A 14,262-nucleotide genomic window follows, 5' to 3' on the forward strand; every position below is an offset into this window, starting at 1 on the left:
ATCAGTGGTACTAACAATTGGAATCTCTATTCGAAATTTGATAAATGAATGAATAAATAAATAAATAAATAAATAAAATGAATTGGGATTGGAATTCTGAAATGAAGTTAGAGAAACAAATTAGAGAAACAAATTCCAGATTAATTCAAAGCTAAGATGAGATAACAATCACAAATATCAAGAAATTGAAGTTAGTATACTTCTAGATGAATATAATCAGAGATATGTATAAATATATGTGTGTGTCAGAGAGAGAGTATGTGGATGAGTAAGTGAGTGTTATGTATTTGCATTTTTATTTTTATTTTTATTTGTATTTGTATTATACAAACTAGTGTAGTTGATATGATGAGAAGAGATGAGATGAGATGAGATATTCTATAACAGTTGTTATATTAGATCAAAAGCAAAAGCAAAAGCAAAAACAAAAAAAATACGAGAATTATGACATTGGTGTGTCATGTGAGTGTCAGCGGAATGAAACACGAAAATATCAAATCTGGGGTGAGACGAGATGAGGTGGGGATTGTTAGGGGATGATGGGATGATGGGATCTCTTGGGTGTTTGTGTTTCTGCTGTTTTTACCCTTTTCCGTCAGAGGTGATGTGAAGTTATACATCCTAAAGAAGAAGAAGAAGAAGAAGAAGAAGAAGAAGAAGAAGAAGAGGAAAAAGAAACAAAATGATCGGAGTTTTTCCTTTTTTTTACCCTTTTTTTGTGGTTTTTGTGGTTTTTGTGGTCAAAATCCCAATAATGTGTGTGGCCCTTCTTTTTTGTGGTAAAAGGACACAAAAATCGTTGAATACCAAATGGAGTATACGGGAAAAGGAAGATGGAAAAGTATAAAAAGGGTGACTGGATCTGAATAAATGGAGATGACTTTCAATCCACAGATCTCATTCTGTTTTGTTTTGCTTTGTTTTGCTTTGTTTTGTATTCTTTTTAATTATTGGGAACTATTTAGTGGGGAATTTGACGTGTCTCTCTATCTGTTCTGTAAATATTGAGTCTGTGAAAGGAAAGGAAAGGAAGCTCAGATAGATTAATTGAACAAAAATTAACGACAACACCTCTATCAAGCATTTCTAAAATAAAAATTACATTTTTGGTTATCGGAGGAGAGTTGGACATACTTCATCATATTACATTATATTATTTTGTATAGATTTTGCATTTACTACATATATATATACATATACGTACACTCACACTCACATTCACACTCAAACGCATATACACATATATATTTATATATACATATATAAACACTAGTTAGTTGTCCTGGGGTTTCTTTTATTGTCCTTAGAAAGATTCATCAGTTTCCACATATTATTGTGATTCATTGATTGATTATTTGGTTGTCTATTCAGTGGGGTTCTTTCAGTTAATCTGTGGAGTTTTGTTTATACTTTCATTGTCATTGTCATTGTCATTGTCATTTTAGTTTTGGTTTTCATTTTCATTTTCATCTTCATCTTCATTTTGGGTTCAATTCAGATTCATTAATTTATCTATCTATTTATTTATTTTGAATTTCTCATTTGGAACTATTATTATAGCGATATAGTTGGAGAAGACGTATACTCTGGTGTAAGTAATATTGCTTCAAATCATATCATCCCATCATTTTTATTTGGTGGCAAATTAATCAAGCAATCTTATACTGGTCTAAATCAAAGGTTTAACGACAAACCTTTACAAACTCTTTTTGTTATATCTTTTACTTTTGGTATATTTTCACCGATTATTATTTTCATTTCAATGATTGTCTCATTCTCAACTGTTTATTTCTTCATTTACCTTTTATTATTCGTTTCAATCGGCCTGACCTCTTCTTTGTTCATCGTACCTCTGCTAGGCGCCTCGTTTGCATTCGCTAGCGGTGTGGTCATCTTTGGATTTCTAAGTAATGTAACTTTTAAATCCGCTCAAACTATTTACATCAAGGTCGATAAAAGATTAAAATTTATTCTAGCTAAAATGTCAAGTTTTACTAATGGTAATGAAAGTGAAAAAAATGTCGATGTACCGTTATTACAACAGACTAAAAAAAGACATAGTCAAATTCAATCAAAATTGAAAAATTCGTTCAATACAAATATCAATAATAACAATTTAACTAACAATGATAATATAGTAACAAGCACTACAAGAGGTATCGATGTGCCCTTAGATACAAATAATAGCGTTACAAGCGCAATTGCAAGATCTTTAGAGACTCGTGCCGATTCAAAAATCGCAACTAATTAACTTATTAATTTACTGTCTCATATTATTTTTTATCTTTATTTGTTTGTTACAATAATTGTTATTATTTACCCCATCATCATCCATTACAATCCAAATTTTATTAACAATCAATTACCTCTATTTTCTAATATTCCTTTTGATGATAATGATCAATATTTTAAACTATGAGGACCAAGTATATGTACTCTTAGTTTCGCATATATATAGCTATTAATGACCGCAATGAATTATTATATTTTATTAAAGAATATTTCCCCTCCTCCCAACTCCCCACTCCCCCAAGACCAAAACCTTTCCTTTAATTTGATTTATTTAAAATAAGATACAAGAAGAATAAAGACTGGTGTTAAGAATACTCTTAATCCTGATACCATTTACCATACATCCCATATCGCCCATGTTAGAGCTTTGCGATTTAACCATTACGTTATATGAACGTATATGACAGTATGTGAGTATACAAGCCTCAGCATGTGAATATACAACCTCAGAAAAAATTATATTACTAATCAATCCAACTCAATTTCATCCATTCCATTTCATACCATACCTTCTCTACACAGCTAATCGAACCCAATGAAAAAAATACAGAACATCTAAATTCTTTCTAGCCCTAAAGGGGTCTTCTAGAATTTTCGATGATATTTTTTTGTTTTATTTCAGCTTCGATTAAAGTTCAATACAATAATACTTCACTGCTCACTCGACCTTCGTTTCTCCCGCATTACCTTCTAAATGTCTATCGCAAGAAGAAGTAAAATTGATTAGAAAGAAAAATAACAACATTTTGGAAAATGTGTGAAGAAAGACGCAATTTTATTTTGTTTTTTTTATTTCCATGGGTATTGAGTTTCAGTGAATACCTTAACCGTATCATGGAATTAACCAGGCAGTCGATTAATAATACAATTGAACTTTGAAAAAATAAATGTGGGATATTTAAAGGTACTACTCGAATTAACCAATTGAATAGACTAATTGGAGTGATACTCATTGTTACAATTTATTAGATATCAATAAAATATCCATTGATTGGTATAGATATTTGAATAATAATAAAATAAATACAATGGTTGCTCATAATTCGGTTACCTATATTAACCGTACTACCCCTTTGACCATCACTTCTGAAGAAATTGATTTGGATAGATGTTACAAAGATAGTGAAATCGTAGTTGAAGTCCATGCAGCTGCTTTAAACCCAATTGATATCTTATTGCATGCCTTGAGTTACCCATCAATTTCTGGTCGTAAGAAAAAGGTTTTAGGTAAAGATTATTCTGGTGTAGTTGTTAAAGCCGGTAAGTCAGTTAAAGGATTTAAAGTCGGTGATTTGGTCAATGGTATGTACGAAGATTTTTTATATAGAGCAAGAGGTTCTGTTTCAAATTATTTGATTTTAGATCCTTCTAAGCAACTATCAATTGCTCACTTTAAGAAATTAGAAGGGCAAACTGATGACGATGCTTTTATTCAAAATGCTGGTTGGCCTTTGATTTTTGGTACCGCTCATACTCTGTTAACTGAAAAGAAACAGAATTTAGGTCCTGATTCAAAAGTTCTAGTATTGGGTGCATCCACTTCTGTAGGTAATGCATTATTGAAAATTGCAAAGAATGAATTGAAAATCGGCACTGTTGTAGGTACTTGTTCTGAGGGTTCTATCCAATACAATAAAGAAACAGTAGGTTTTGATCATTTGGTTCCTTATAATGATACAAGTAAATCAGCTGCACAACATATTAGAGATTATGTTAAGAATGAGTTGCATGGAGAAAAATTTGACTTAATCGCTGATTGTTGTGGTTCTAATGAATTCTTCCCATTCATAAATGAAATTATGAAATCAAAAACTAAAAATGGTCACTATTTGACTATCGTTGGTGATAACAAATTTAACTACAGAAAGATCGAATTGTTAAAAGCAATTAACATTTGTGGTTTAATTAGAAGATTTAACCCTTTCAAAAATTATAATTACTCTTTTACAATGGTCCCAAGTGCTTCTGACTACATGGAATTAGGTGCTAAAATGATCCAAAAGGGTACTTACAAACCACAAATCGACTCCGTTTATGATTTCGAACAATATCAGGATGCTGTCGAAAGATTGTTATCTAACAGAGCTAAGGGTAAGATTGTTATTAAGGTCAAATAATCTTGATATCTGTCAATATTAGCAAATTATATTATGAAATATTATTTATTCGTTTATTTGTAGGACTGGTTATATTCTTTTATTCTTATATATATATATAATTTAATGAAACAAGAAAAATATTCATATTTAAATATTTATTTATTTCTTGACTACTTTTATGACATTATGAGTTTCATTATTTGTATTGGTAACGATTTCAAATTCTTTAATTCTATCATTATAAGATTCCGTGATACTTCTGCCCTTTAAGTCGTGTCTATTAAACAAATTGGATTTGCAATTGGTTAGTGATGGGAAAAATTCTGTTCTATAAACCTTACCTTCAGGCGTCGCATCGATTTTAGCATCTTGTACCTTCTTAGATAATCTAGGTTCTACAAATTTTTGATTTATTTCTGATATCATTGCACTATGGATAATTGATTCGTCATTTATCCTTGATTCGTATCCTTCAAATACCACGTACTTAAATATAAATTGATGTAATATAACCGCAATTGATGTTGTAAATGAAACATCTGACAATATCAAAAATACTAGACATGTAGGAGAAAATGAGCAGAATAATGAGGTTAAGAACTTTGATGGTGACCATTTTTTTAACTGATAATAGTAATCTTTTTCATTTACATTTGGAGTTTTTTGTTTCACAGTGGTAATTTCATCTTCTAAGTCATCTTTCTTTCTAAAATTACGAATATAATAGGACAACATTGTCCAGTATGAACCATAAGAAACGTTTTCCATATATGACTGATCCAGATCAGTTCGTGAACATTTTGTAACATTTTTGGAGTTTGGTCGATCAACGACGTATAATAATGAATAAGTTTTGAAATTTCTCCAAATGAAAGTCCAGGAAATATATGCATTTGTTGAAAGAATTAAAATCATTAAAAATAAAAGCAATTTGTCGAAGTAAAACATAAAAGTCTTCTTTTTAATATACTTAGCATTTTGTAAATTTTTAGTTTTAGAGACTTCCACAAATCGTATTAAAAATGGGAATTCCTGCAATGTAGTTGACTTGCTTAGATCAAATGCTTCTGTAGATACGTAGACATCCTTATAATTAGATAGCAGCGTGTCTTGTAATAATCTGATAATATAAAATAATGCAGTTAAACAATTTCCCACAGGTTCGGCAATCGATTTGCATTTCATATCCCAATCAATAGCCATCAAATGTTCGCCCAAATGCATTTGCAAATCAGAGAAATAGGCCATCATCTCGTAGTACAATGACTTAAACATGTTCATAGAATCAATATCAATTTCATAATCCCCATCATCTGTATAGTGGTCCCGCTCATCGATCTGATTCTCATCGTCTAAACCATTCATAGAGTAATCAAGCAAAGTTAGATTAAACTACCCAAAACCAAACAGCTCAGCCTCAGTTTTATAACTGGATTCGCAAGTATTGGAACGCACAAGTATCCTGAATATCGAACTCCTTTGTAGATGTACTATCAAAAGCTTTAAAGTATTCAAATTATTGGAATTTAAAGGTTTTGGTTCAATTTAAATCTCTTATTCTTAAAGTTCGTATATAAAGACCTTCTTATTGGAACTTATCAGCAGATTGAACTTCAATGCTTCATCGATGTCCTTTGAAGATCTATCATCGTCTTTTTCCATTAGAACAATTGAACTTGAGTTCTCTAATATATCTAAATCTGGGATCACCTTCCCACCTATAGGAATCTTGATGAATTCATGCTCTTCATGAAACAATTCATGAGTGACGCTGTCAAAAATGTTAAACCTGAATCTACAAGTTCTGGATTCAGACTGTGGGATAAATCGAATAAATACTTTAGTCTTTGTCATTGAGGTTATCTTAATCTTTTTTCTAGTTGATTTAGATGACCATGAAGATTCTAACGAATTTTGAAATGGCATTTCACCATACTCTGTGTACACTTGTTTCAATTCGATTGTTTTAGAAACGTCATTAGAATTGTTATCAATTGGGTTGGAGAATAATGCATTTAATGAGAAATTGTCACATATTGATCTTTGATAAGTTGAGCATACGATTTTGTATAGTTTGTTGCTGAACAAAGGAACAAATTCCTTTGAATATCTTTGATGCTCATAATGACTATCTGGCATAATTGGCTTTATTAATTCATAATCATCATATGCGTATACCTGAAAGTTCAACAAATTATTTGGGTTCCCAGATAATAATTGGATATTAATGAACTTTTGAGTATTTTCATTGGAATTGATCAATAACTGAAATGTTGGATTTAGATAATAGTTATTGTATAGTTTGTTTAATCTTCCAACATCTGTTGCAGTAAGCTCATATTGGATTTGACTTCTCAATAGACTATTGGAGAACTTTTTGACTGTAATATGTTTGGATATTGAACGTATGTGCAATGTCAAGGTGGCATTATTTGATGAATGACAGAAAAATTTCTTGTCAGAATTTGGCGGAATTTCTAGTTTAATTAGTTGTAGACCAACATTATAAGCACCAATAGGTGGTTCGATGATATAATTTAGAATGTTTTCGGGTATCTCTTGTAAATATGAGATAGTTTCTGTTGAATCCTCATTGCCAGCTGTCAGGTGGTTTTCCAGTAGTATCCATGCTGTTTCAGTTGTGGAACTCCTGTTTTCTACTTTGAATAATGGTTTATCAAATATAGTCATGAATTGATTACAGGAATCACTCTTATATACAAAGGTCAATGACTGGTTATATTTAAATAACTTAGAGGTATCCCAATTTAAATATAACTGTTGAAAATATGTCTGGAAATCATTCTCATCAATTTCAATACGACTATTTCTATCTAGAGGATCTCTCAAGAATAGACGCCTAGAATTTTTATCAATATCAACCACTGGATAATCATGGTTTTTAATCAGATTCTTTTCATTTTTCCCTAAGTCACTACCGGTACCAAGGGCAAGTAAACATACCTCTGAATTAAAATATTTAATAATAGTGTCTATTGAATACATTTGAAGGTTAGCAATCTCTGGGAAATAACCTGTTAATCTAGATGTATCTATAGCTGTATTTGAACCTTTGGTCCCATAAGATCCTGTAAATGTCAGCAAATAGGCAGCCTCTGCGATTTTTGACCTCCAATTATCACTGGATATAGACAACTGCTTACCTTCTTTGGTAGAAGGTATCTTACTGATATCTACAGACACCAATCTATTTAATGAGCCATTGAAGAACATATTCAAATGATAAATGTTGTCGTTGACCTGTTTAATCTTGGGTAATTCGATATCTCTCATTGAAATATTGATTAAAGAAGAGACTAAAGAACAATCCTCTATATCGTGACATTGTTCGACGGATCCTTCATTATCTGGAGTCAACATCTCTCGTTCAGTATATTTCGATGCAACTTCTAGATCTACCAATGGACAAACCAGTTCATTAGACCAGCAAATTGGGCCCGCAACATCTACATCTAAAGGAGGATAGAAGCAATTACCTATTCTTGAAGTTAACCACAGCAATTTTTGTTTGGCTGACAAATTCTTGAAATCATCATTTAACGTCTCTATGGCAGTTTTAAAACTAGAATCATCACACAACTGCGATTTAGTTCCCAATAACTTCAGCGAATCTTCAATCCATTTATTAGACTTTCCTAAGTATATTTCAGACCTTAACTTATTAATTAATTCCCAATCTTCTAACCTCATCGCTAACTTTACCTCTCAATCTCAATCAATATCCTTCAAATTTAAACCCAATTTCAAGACACTACAAAAACCAATGCATCAGAATACAGATTTAGATCCAAATATATAAGCAAACTATCAATTAATCACTTCTATCGTTGTCTTCCAATCAACATCAGTGAAAAGGCATCTCTTTAGTTAGAGATCGATATGAGATTATTTTTATATAAGTTCGTTATATAATAAATTCTGATATTTAAAGGTTCTTTAGTTTAAATATTGAAACTTTTTAGAAACAAAGAACTAACCCTTCAAGACAAGCTGAAATTGGTTATAAAAGGGTCAGGTTAAGGTAAAACTCGTCTGTTCAGTTTGTTGTTGTTGTTGCTATTATTGTTTTGGGACTTGTCCATTCAAATAGTTCGTAATTTTGGGCTGCAGGAGAAAGATAAATACTTGAGCAACAGTCACTTTTTTGGTTGAATTGGATTGGATTAAAGGTACCTTAGATCAGCTAAGACTTCTCTAATGAATTTATTTCGTCAATTAATTGAAAATAATGAGACAATAGGTTCTCAAATTCCAGGTTCCTTTAACGAAGATATTGCTGCTGGAGGAGCAAGAGCAGGAGGGGCTAATGATTCAAATAGATTACAAGGTGAGGATCCTGGAAATGATAATCAACGAAGAAGTTCTTTTATTGGCATATTTGTTAGGATTCCTATTGCTATCCTGTATTATTTCTTTAAGATTCTGATTGAATTGGTGACATTTTTGAAACCATTGCATATTTTGAGTGGATTTTATCAGAAGAAACATAAGAGATTACTTGATCGTAATACCAGCATGAGTTATCTATTGGAAAAGATTAGTAATGAGTCGGAGGTTAATAGACACCCTGTGGCTAGTAATGTTGAGAACAATGTTACTTATAATTTTGGATCCATATATAACTTGGATAATAATTCTTCGTTATCCTCGTTAATAGTTCAAGATGGCTATACAGAATTATTAGAAATGTGTACAGAACAGTGTAAATTTGCTGTGATTTATCTTCATGATCATTTACTGTCGAACAGTACCCAATATATAAATCAGATAATGTGCACTGAACAATTTATTTCAACTATAAAAAATTACCAATGCTTAACCTGGTTTGGTGATGTGACTACTTCCGAAGGTTTACAAGTAGCTAATGCATTGAAAGTGAAAGAATTCCCCTTCTTGGGGGTACTGTCATTGAATGGTTCTTCAAAAGTTGAACTTATCTTCAGATTAGAAGGTTATATTGAAAATTATGATAATAATGTGCTAAATGCTATATTAGCCAAGGAAAACCCGAAATTAATACAATTAAGGCAGCAGAAACAGAACTTAGAATTACAAAGAATTATCAGAGAGCAACAAGATTATAGATATCAGGAATCTCTGAGACGAGATCAGGAAGCTGCACTAGCCAGACAACAAAGTTTAGATAATGAAGCCAGACAACAAACAAGAGAAGTGCAAAGAAAAAAATGGTTACTATGGAGAAAGAATGAGCTAAGGCCAGAACCAACTACAAATACAAATGTATGTAGGGTAGCAATAAGATTGCCAAATGGTGATAGAATTGTCAGAAAGTTTAATTCTGATTTGGGAATTGAAGAAATATACGCATTTGTTGAGTTGTATCAAAGTGATTTCCTGGGAAGTTCGCATGAAACGACTTTGAGTTCTCCACCGGTTGGATATGAACATCATTATGGATTTGCTTTGTGGTCTGCTGCACCTAGAAAAGAACTACAACTCACCACTCGTATACTAGAAGAGAATAGTATTTATCCATCCGGTAATATTGTTGTAGAAAATATAGACTGATGACTATGTTGGATTTGTCGTAATACACTGTTCAAAAGTAGTCCAAATCCATTCATTAACCGTATATGAATATGAATATGGAGAGTGCTGTATAATGAGGTATAAACTATTTTACATGCTTGATCAGACAAGATTCATAAAGTTTCGATGTTAAATACTTGTAGGGTAAGACATTTTGATTAAAACTGTAATGGAATTTTATTACACATTCTATTATATTAGCATTTCTATATATAATTTTAGGTATACATACGTACATATATATATGTATATCATAGATACATTTCTGATGTTTCATATCAAATGAAAACAGGCGTCGTATCATTATATGAACAAATAGTAAAAACAAAAGTAAAAGTTAATATACATTAATATCAATATCCAGTTATTTAGAAGATATTAGTAAGATTAAGCATATGTGGTTCTTTCAACTCTGGTAATACGAGCACCATTTTGTTTCATTAATCTTCTAACTTCTGCTGGTCTCAAAGGATTACCTTGGTCATCGACAAAGCTCTTATTTTCAGCATCTTCATCTAGCAAATCATCGAATTCCTTTAGTCTTTCATCAATGGCAGGATCACTTCTTGGGTTCCAGCCAGCTGTTGGACCAGTTGTTAACACCCTTTCCATACTTGCGATACTACCACCATCTTCCATCATAATTCTTCTTACTTCTTCTGGATCTATAACATTACCATGTTGATCTAGGAAATTCATTGGACCACCTTGTTTTAGAATTTGATCTAGTTCTCTAACTCTTTGTTTAGCCAACTTCTTTTCCTTCTCATCCATTGGAGGTCTGTCAACAACCTCACCGACACCGTGTTCGACAACTTCGGTGGTATAATATTGCTGTTGACCTTGTTGTGGTGGTTGACCTTGTTGCTGTGGTTGACCTTGTTGCTGTGGTTGACCTTGTTGTGGTGGTTGACCTTGTTGTGGTGGTTGACCTTGTTGCTGTGGTTGACCTTGTTGTGGTGGTTGACCTTGTTGCTGCTGTTGTTGGTATTGCTGTTTATAATTCTTTAATTCTTGGTTAACACCGTTGTTTGTAGCAAAACCACCACCAGTCTGGCCTCTACCCTTGGTAACCTGTTTAGAACCAATGATACTAGCACCTTCTTGTTGCATCAATCTTCTGACTTCTTCTGGGCTCAATACATTACCATTTTGATCAACAAATTGTTTGTCCATACCGTTGTTCATAATATCTTCAAAATTCTCACTAACTGGTTTAACATCTTGACCATATTGAGGTTGGGCATACTGTTGTTGTTGTTGTTGTTGCTGGTGTTGGCCTTGAGCATATTGTTGTTGTTGCTGTGGTGGTGGTGCGCCTTGGTCTCTTTGGTAGTTTTGGTAAGCTTGGTTATAACCCTGTTGATTAGCGTTGTAATCTCCAGTTTGACCTTTGGCCTTTTGAACTTGTTTGGAACCAATGATACTAGCACCTTCTTGTTGCATCAATCTTCTGACTTCCTCTGGGCTCAAAGTATTACCATTTTGATCAACAAATTGTTTTTGCAAACCATTATTCATGATAGCTTCGAAATCATCACTAACTGGTTCCATGCCTTGAGAATATTGACCTTGGGCATATTGTTGTTGCTGTTGTTGGCCTTGAGCATATTGTTGTTGTTGCTGTGGTGGTGGTGCGCCTTGGTCTCTTTCGTAGTTTTGGTAAGCTTGGTTATAACCTTGTTGATTAGCATTGTAATCTCCAGTATGACCTCTACCCTTTTGAACCTGTTGGGAACCAATGATACTAGCACCTTCTTGTTGCATCAATCTTTTGACTTCTTCTGGGCTCAATACGTTACCATTTTGATCAACAAATTTTTTCTCCATGCCATTGTTCATAATATCATCAAAGTTTTCATTAACTGGTTGAACATCTTGAGGATATTGACCATATGGTCCACCAGGTTGGCCGTCAAGTTGTTGTTGTTGTCCTTCCATTGGAATATTACCCAAAGTGTTTGGAGTGATGGTATAGTTTTCATATGAAGCATAATCTTCTAAGTAGGCTGGACATGGATAATCCCAGCCATCTAACCATTGAGATTTTTTACATAAATCAACAGTCCATTCAGTACCATAGATAATTGGACTGTGAGACTTGTAGAATTGATAACATGTGGCAAAAAAAGCGACAACAATTATATAACCAACATTTCTTTTGTTTTTGAAAATGTAGGATACGACAATATCCAAAGCGTGAGCAAAAGCCAAAATACCGAAATAATAAGCAGGTAAGTAATGATGTAAAAACATTTGACGAACCATTAAAAATGATGGAATATAATGAGCTAAGAAACCGAATAAGTAATAGATTACTTGAACATGGAAATTAACAACACTTGGATCAGTTGGAACTGGACCACCTAATTGCCAAGAAGCTAATTCGATGATACAAGTCAATGCAAAAATGGCAATGAATAAAGAAACAGCCCACCATAAGATAGCATTACCTAACATGTATACTTGTCTATGGTGACCGTGCCAGTAACCTAAACCACGACTTAAGAATGGCCATTGATCTGGGAAAGATTCGAATGGATGTGGAGCAGTTAAATCTTTGTTGACATCCCACATTTGTTTGTGCATTTCGACAAATTTTTTCCAGAAAGTGGCAGGAACGTAAGATACTAGTTCAGCGTCATCTGGTAAAGTTGGGTTTTCGTTGGATTCAATGGACCAAAGTGTTAAATGATCTACACCAGATGCCGCACATGTGACTTCTTGTTGTTCATAACCCCATTCTGGATAACGAACAGGGTGTGAGAACAATAAACAACCGGTCATAGCGTGTCTTAATCTAAACTTAGTTTCAATAGCTCTTACATGTTCTTGGGCTTCACCAGGAGCTGAAGCTTTCTTGTCAATTTCAATAATCCAGTCATCGTTTGGATCACCTTCGAAACTGTCATCACCATAACAGGAGACTTCTTTTTGCCAATCACTAAACTCAGAAACAGGAGCCTTGTGATCGTGAGAATGTAATCTACGTCTAGAGTTGTAGTGTTTGATTCTGATTTTAGTATTATCAGTTAAGTTTTTGAAAGAAGTGACAATAGTGTTTGGTTCATCATATAATTCGATTAACCACAAGTTGTTAGCATCAGCATGACCGTACAAACTAACTTGTTGTTGTTGTGAACCAGTAGGGTATGGATGGTCGTGAGAGTGCAAGTAGCCACCTTGGGTACCTAAATGACGGAAACTAACCAAAGATCCTACACCGACTTCAGCAGTAATATTTTCAGGGACTCTATTACCGATTAAAGAAGCTTGGAATTCAGAAGACATCATACCAGCACCTTCGGTGAAATGATCTAATCTGTCCAAATGGATGGCGAAGAAGATGACATATAAGATAGTTGGTACGATCAATAAGAAAGTGAATTTGAATGCAGCGGTCTTGACGATAGTACAGGACTTTTGTTTCAAATCACCAATCATGAACCATAATCTAAAGATACAAACGACGCCGACCCAAGCGACAGTGAATAGACCTACCCATTTGGAAGAGGCAGCCAAACCTAATGAAACACCAGTTAACAATAAGTAAGCCAAGCTCTTCTTTGAATTAGTCTTGTATAATTCGTATCTCTTGAATGCAAAAGTAGTCAAAGCAATGAAGAAGATTAATGGGGCATCTAATAAGATGTAACGAGAAATGGTGACGAAGGAATTCTCTACAGCAAAACATAGAGAAGATAGGATTGCTATCCAAATTCTGACACCTGAAGCACGTAAAGTGAAATACATTAGCAAAACAGTCAAAGTACCTGAAGAAGCGGCGAATAATCTCATTATATAGTAAGGTGTTGTGTCAGGGAAGTCGATACCAATGTTTTCGAATTTGAAATCACCTTTGAAGCCAGCTAGAGCACCGACTAAAGCGAATAACATCTTAGCCAAAGGAGGATGGACATCGAAGAAGAATTCTCTTTTAATATATTTGGCAGCAAACCCACCGAAATGTACTTCATCGAATACAACAGAGTTTGGCCATTCCAAATTTTGGCATCTTATGGAGACAGTGAATAAAGTTAAGCAGATGATTAGGAACCATTCCCTCCAAGTAGTGGAGGTTCTTAAAGTTGAGACGTCATCTGGGGTTTCAAAAGAGACGTATTGTCTTACAGGACCCTTTTCAGTGATGAAATGACCTTCAGTCTCTGAATGGATAGTGGGAGACACTGCAGTGGGAGTGTCCTTCTTAACTTTTGACATATCAGTTGTATGTGTATTATCTTTATAATTGGGATAAAAGTTAAAAAGGGATTTATAATAGTAGTTGGATATGAAAGGG

General features: G+C 33.4%; 6 protein-coding genes across 6 annotated transcripts; 3 read left to right on the plus strand and 3 right to left on the minus strand.

Moving 5' to 3' along the window:
• Nucleotides 1-1,762: 1,762 nt before the first annotated feature.
• On the plus strand, nt 1,763-2,251 carry LDO16 (Ldo16p; the record flags this gene model as incomplete). The annotated part of the gene is made up of 1 exon (XM_001646282.1): nt 1,763-2,251. One exon carries the CDS (start codon nt 1,763-1,765, stop codon nt 2,249-2,251), a length of 489 nt encoding a protein of 162 aa, XP_001646332.1.
• A 1,069-nt stretch (nt 2,252-3,320) lies between these two features.
• Nucleotides 3,321-4,409, plus strand: YIM1 (Yim1p; the record flags this gene model as incomplete). The annotated part of the gene is made up of 1 exon (XM_001646283.1): nt 3,321-4,409. One exon carries the CDS (start codon nt 3,321-3,323, stop codon nt 4,407-4,409), a length of 1,089 nt encoding a protein of 362 aa, XP_001646333.1.
• A 141-nt stretch (nt 4,410-4,550) lies between these two features.
• Nucleotides 4,551-5,756, minus strand: NUR1 (Nur1p; the record flags this gene model as incomplete). The annotated part of the gene is made up of 1 exon (XM_001646284.1): nt 4,551-5,756. One exon carries the CDS (start codon nt 5,754-5,756, stop codon nt 4,551-4,553), a length of 1,206 nt encoding a protein of 401 aa, XP_001646334.1.
• A 195-nt stretch (nt 5,757-5,951) lies between these two features.
• On the minus strand, nt 5,952-8,102 carry RIM13 (Rim13p; the record flags this gene model as incomplete). The annotated part of the gene is made up of 1 exon (XM_001646285.1): nt 5,952-8,102. One exon carries the CDS (start codon nt 8,100-8,102, stop codon nt 5,952-5,954), a length of 2,151 nt encoding a protein of 716 aa, XP_001646335.1.
• Nucleotides 8,103-8,609: 507 nt separating this feature from the next.
• Nucleotides 8,610-9,941, plus strand: UBX3 (clathrin-mediated endocytosis regulator UBX3; the record flags this gene model as incomplete). The annotated part of the gene is made up of 1 exon (XM_001646286.1): nt 8,610-9,941. One exon carries the CDS (start codon nt 8,610-8,612, stop codon nt 9,939-9,941), a length of 1,332 nt encoding a protein of 443 aa, XP_001646336.1.
• Nucleotides 9,942-10,349: 408 nt separating this feature from the next.
• On the minus strand, nt 10,350-14,183 carry Kpol_1032p75 (uncharacterized protein; the record flags this gene model as incomplete). Its single annotated transcript, XM_001646287.1, has 1 exon — nt 10,350-14,183. The coding sequence occupies one exon, from the start codon at nt 14,181-14,183 to the stop codon at nt 10,350-10,352; it is 3,834 nt and encodes a 1,277-aa protein (XP_001646337.1).
• Nucleotides 14,184-14,262: the final 79 nt, after the last annotated feature.

Source organism: Vanderwaltozyma polyspora, genomic scaffold, assembly GCF_000150035.1.
Source record: "Vanderwaltozyma polyspora DSM 70294 KpolScaffold1032 genomic scaffold, whole genome shotgun sequence".
NCBI classification, from domain to species: Eukaryota; Fungi; Ascomycota; class Saccharomycetes; order Saccharomycetales; family Saccharomycetaceae; genus Vanderwaltozyma; species Vanderwaltozyma polyspora.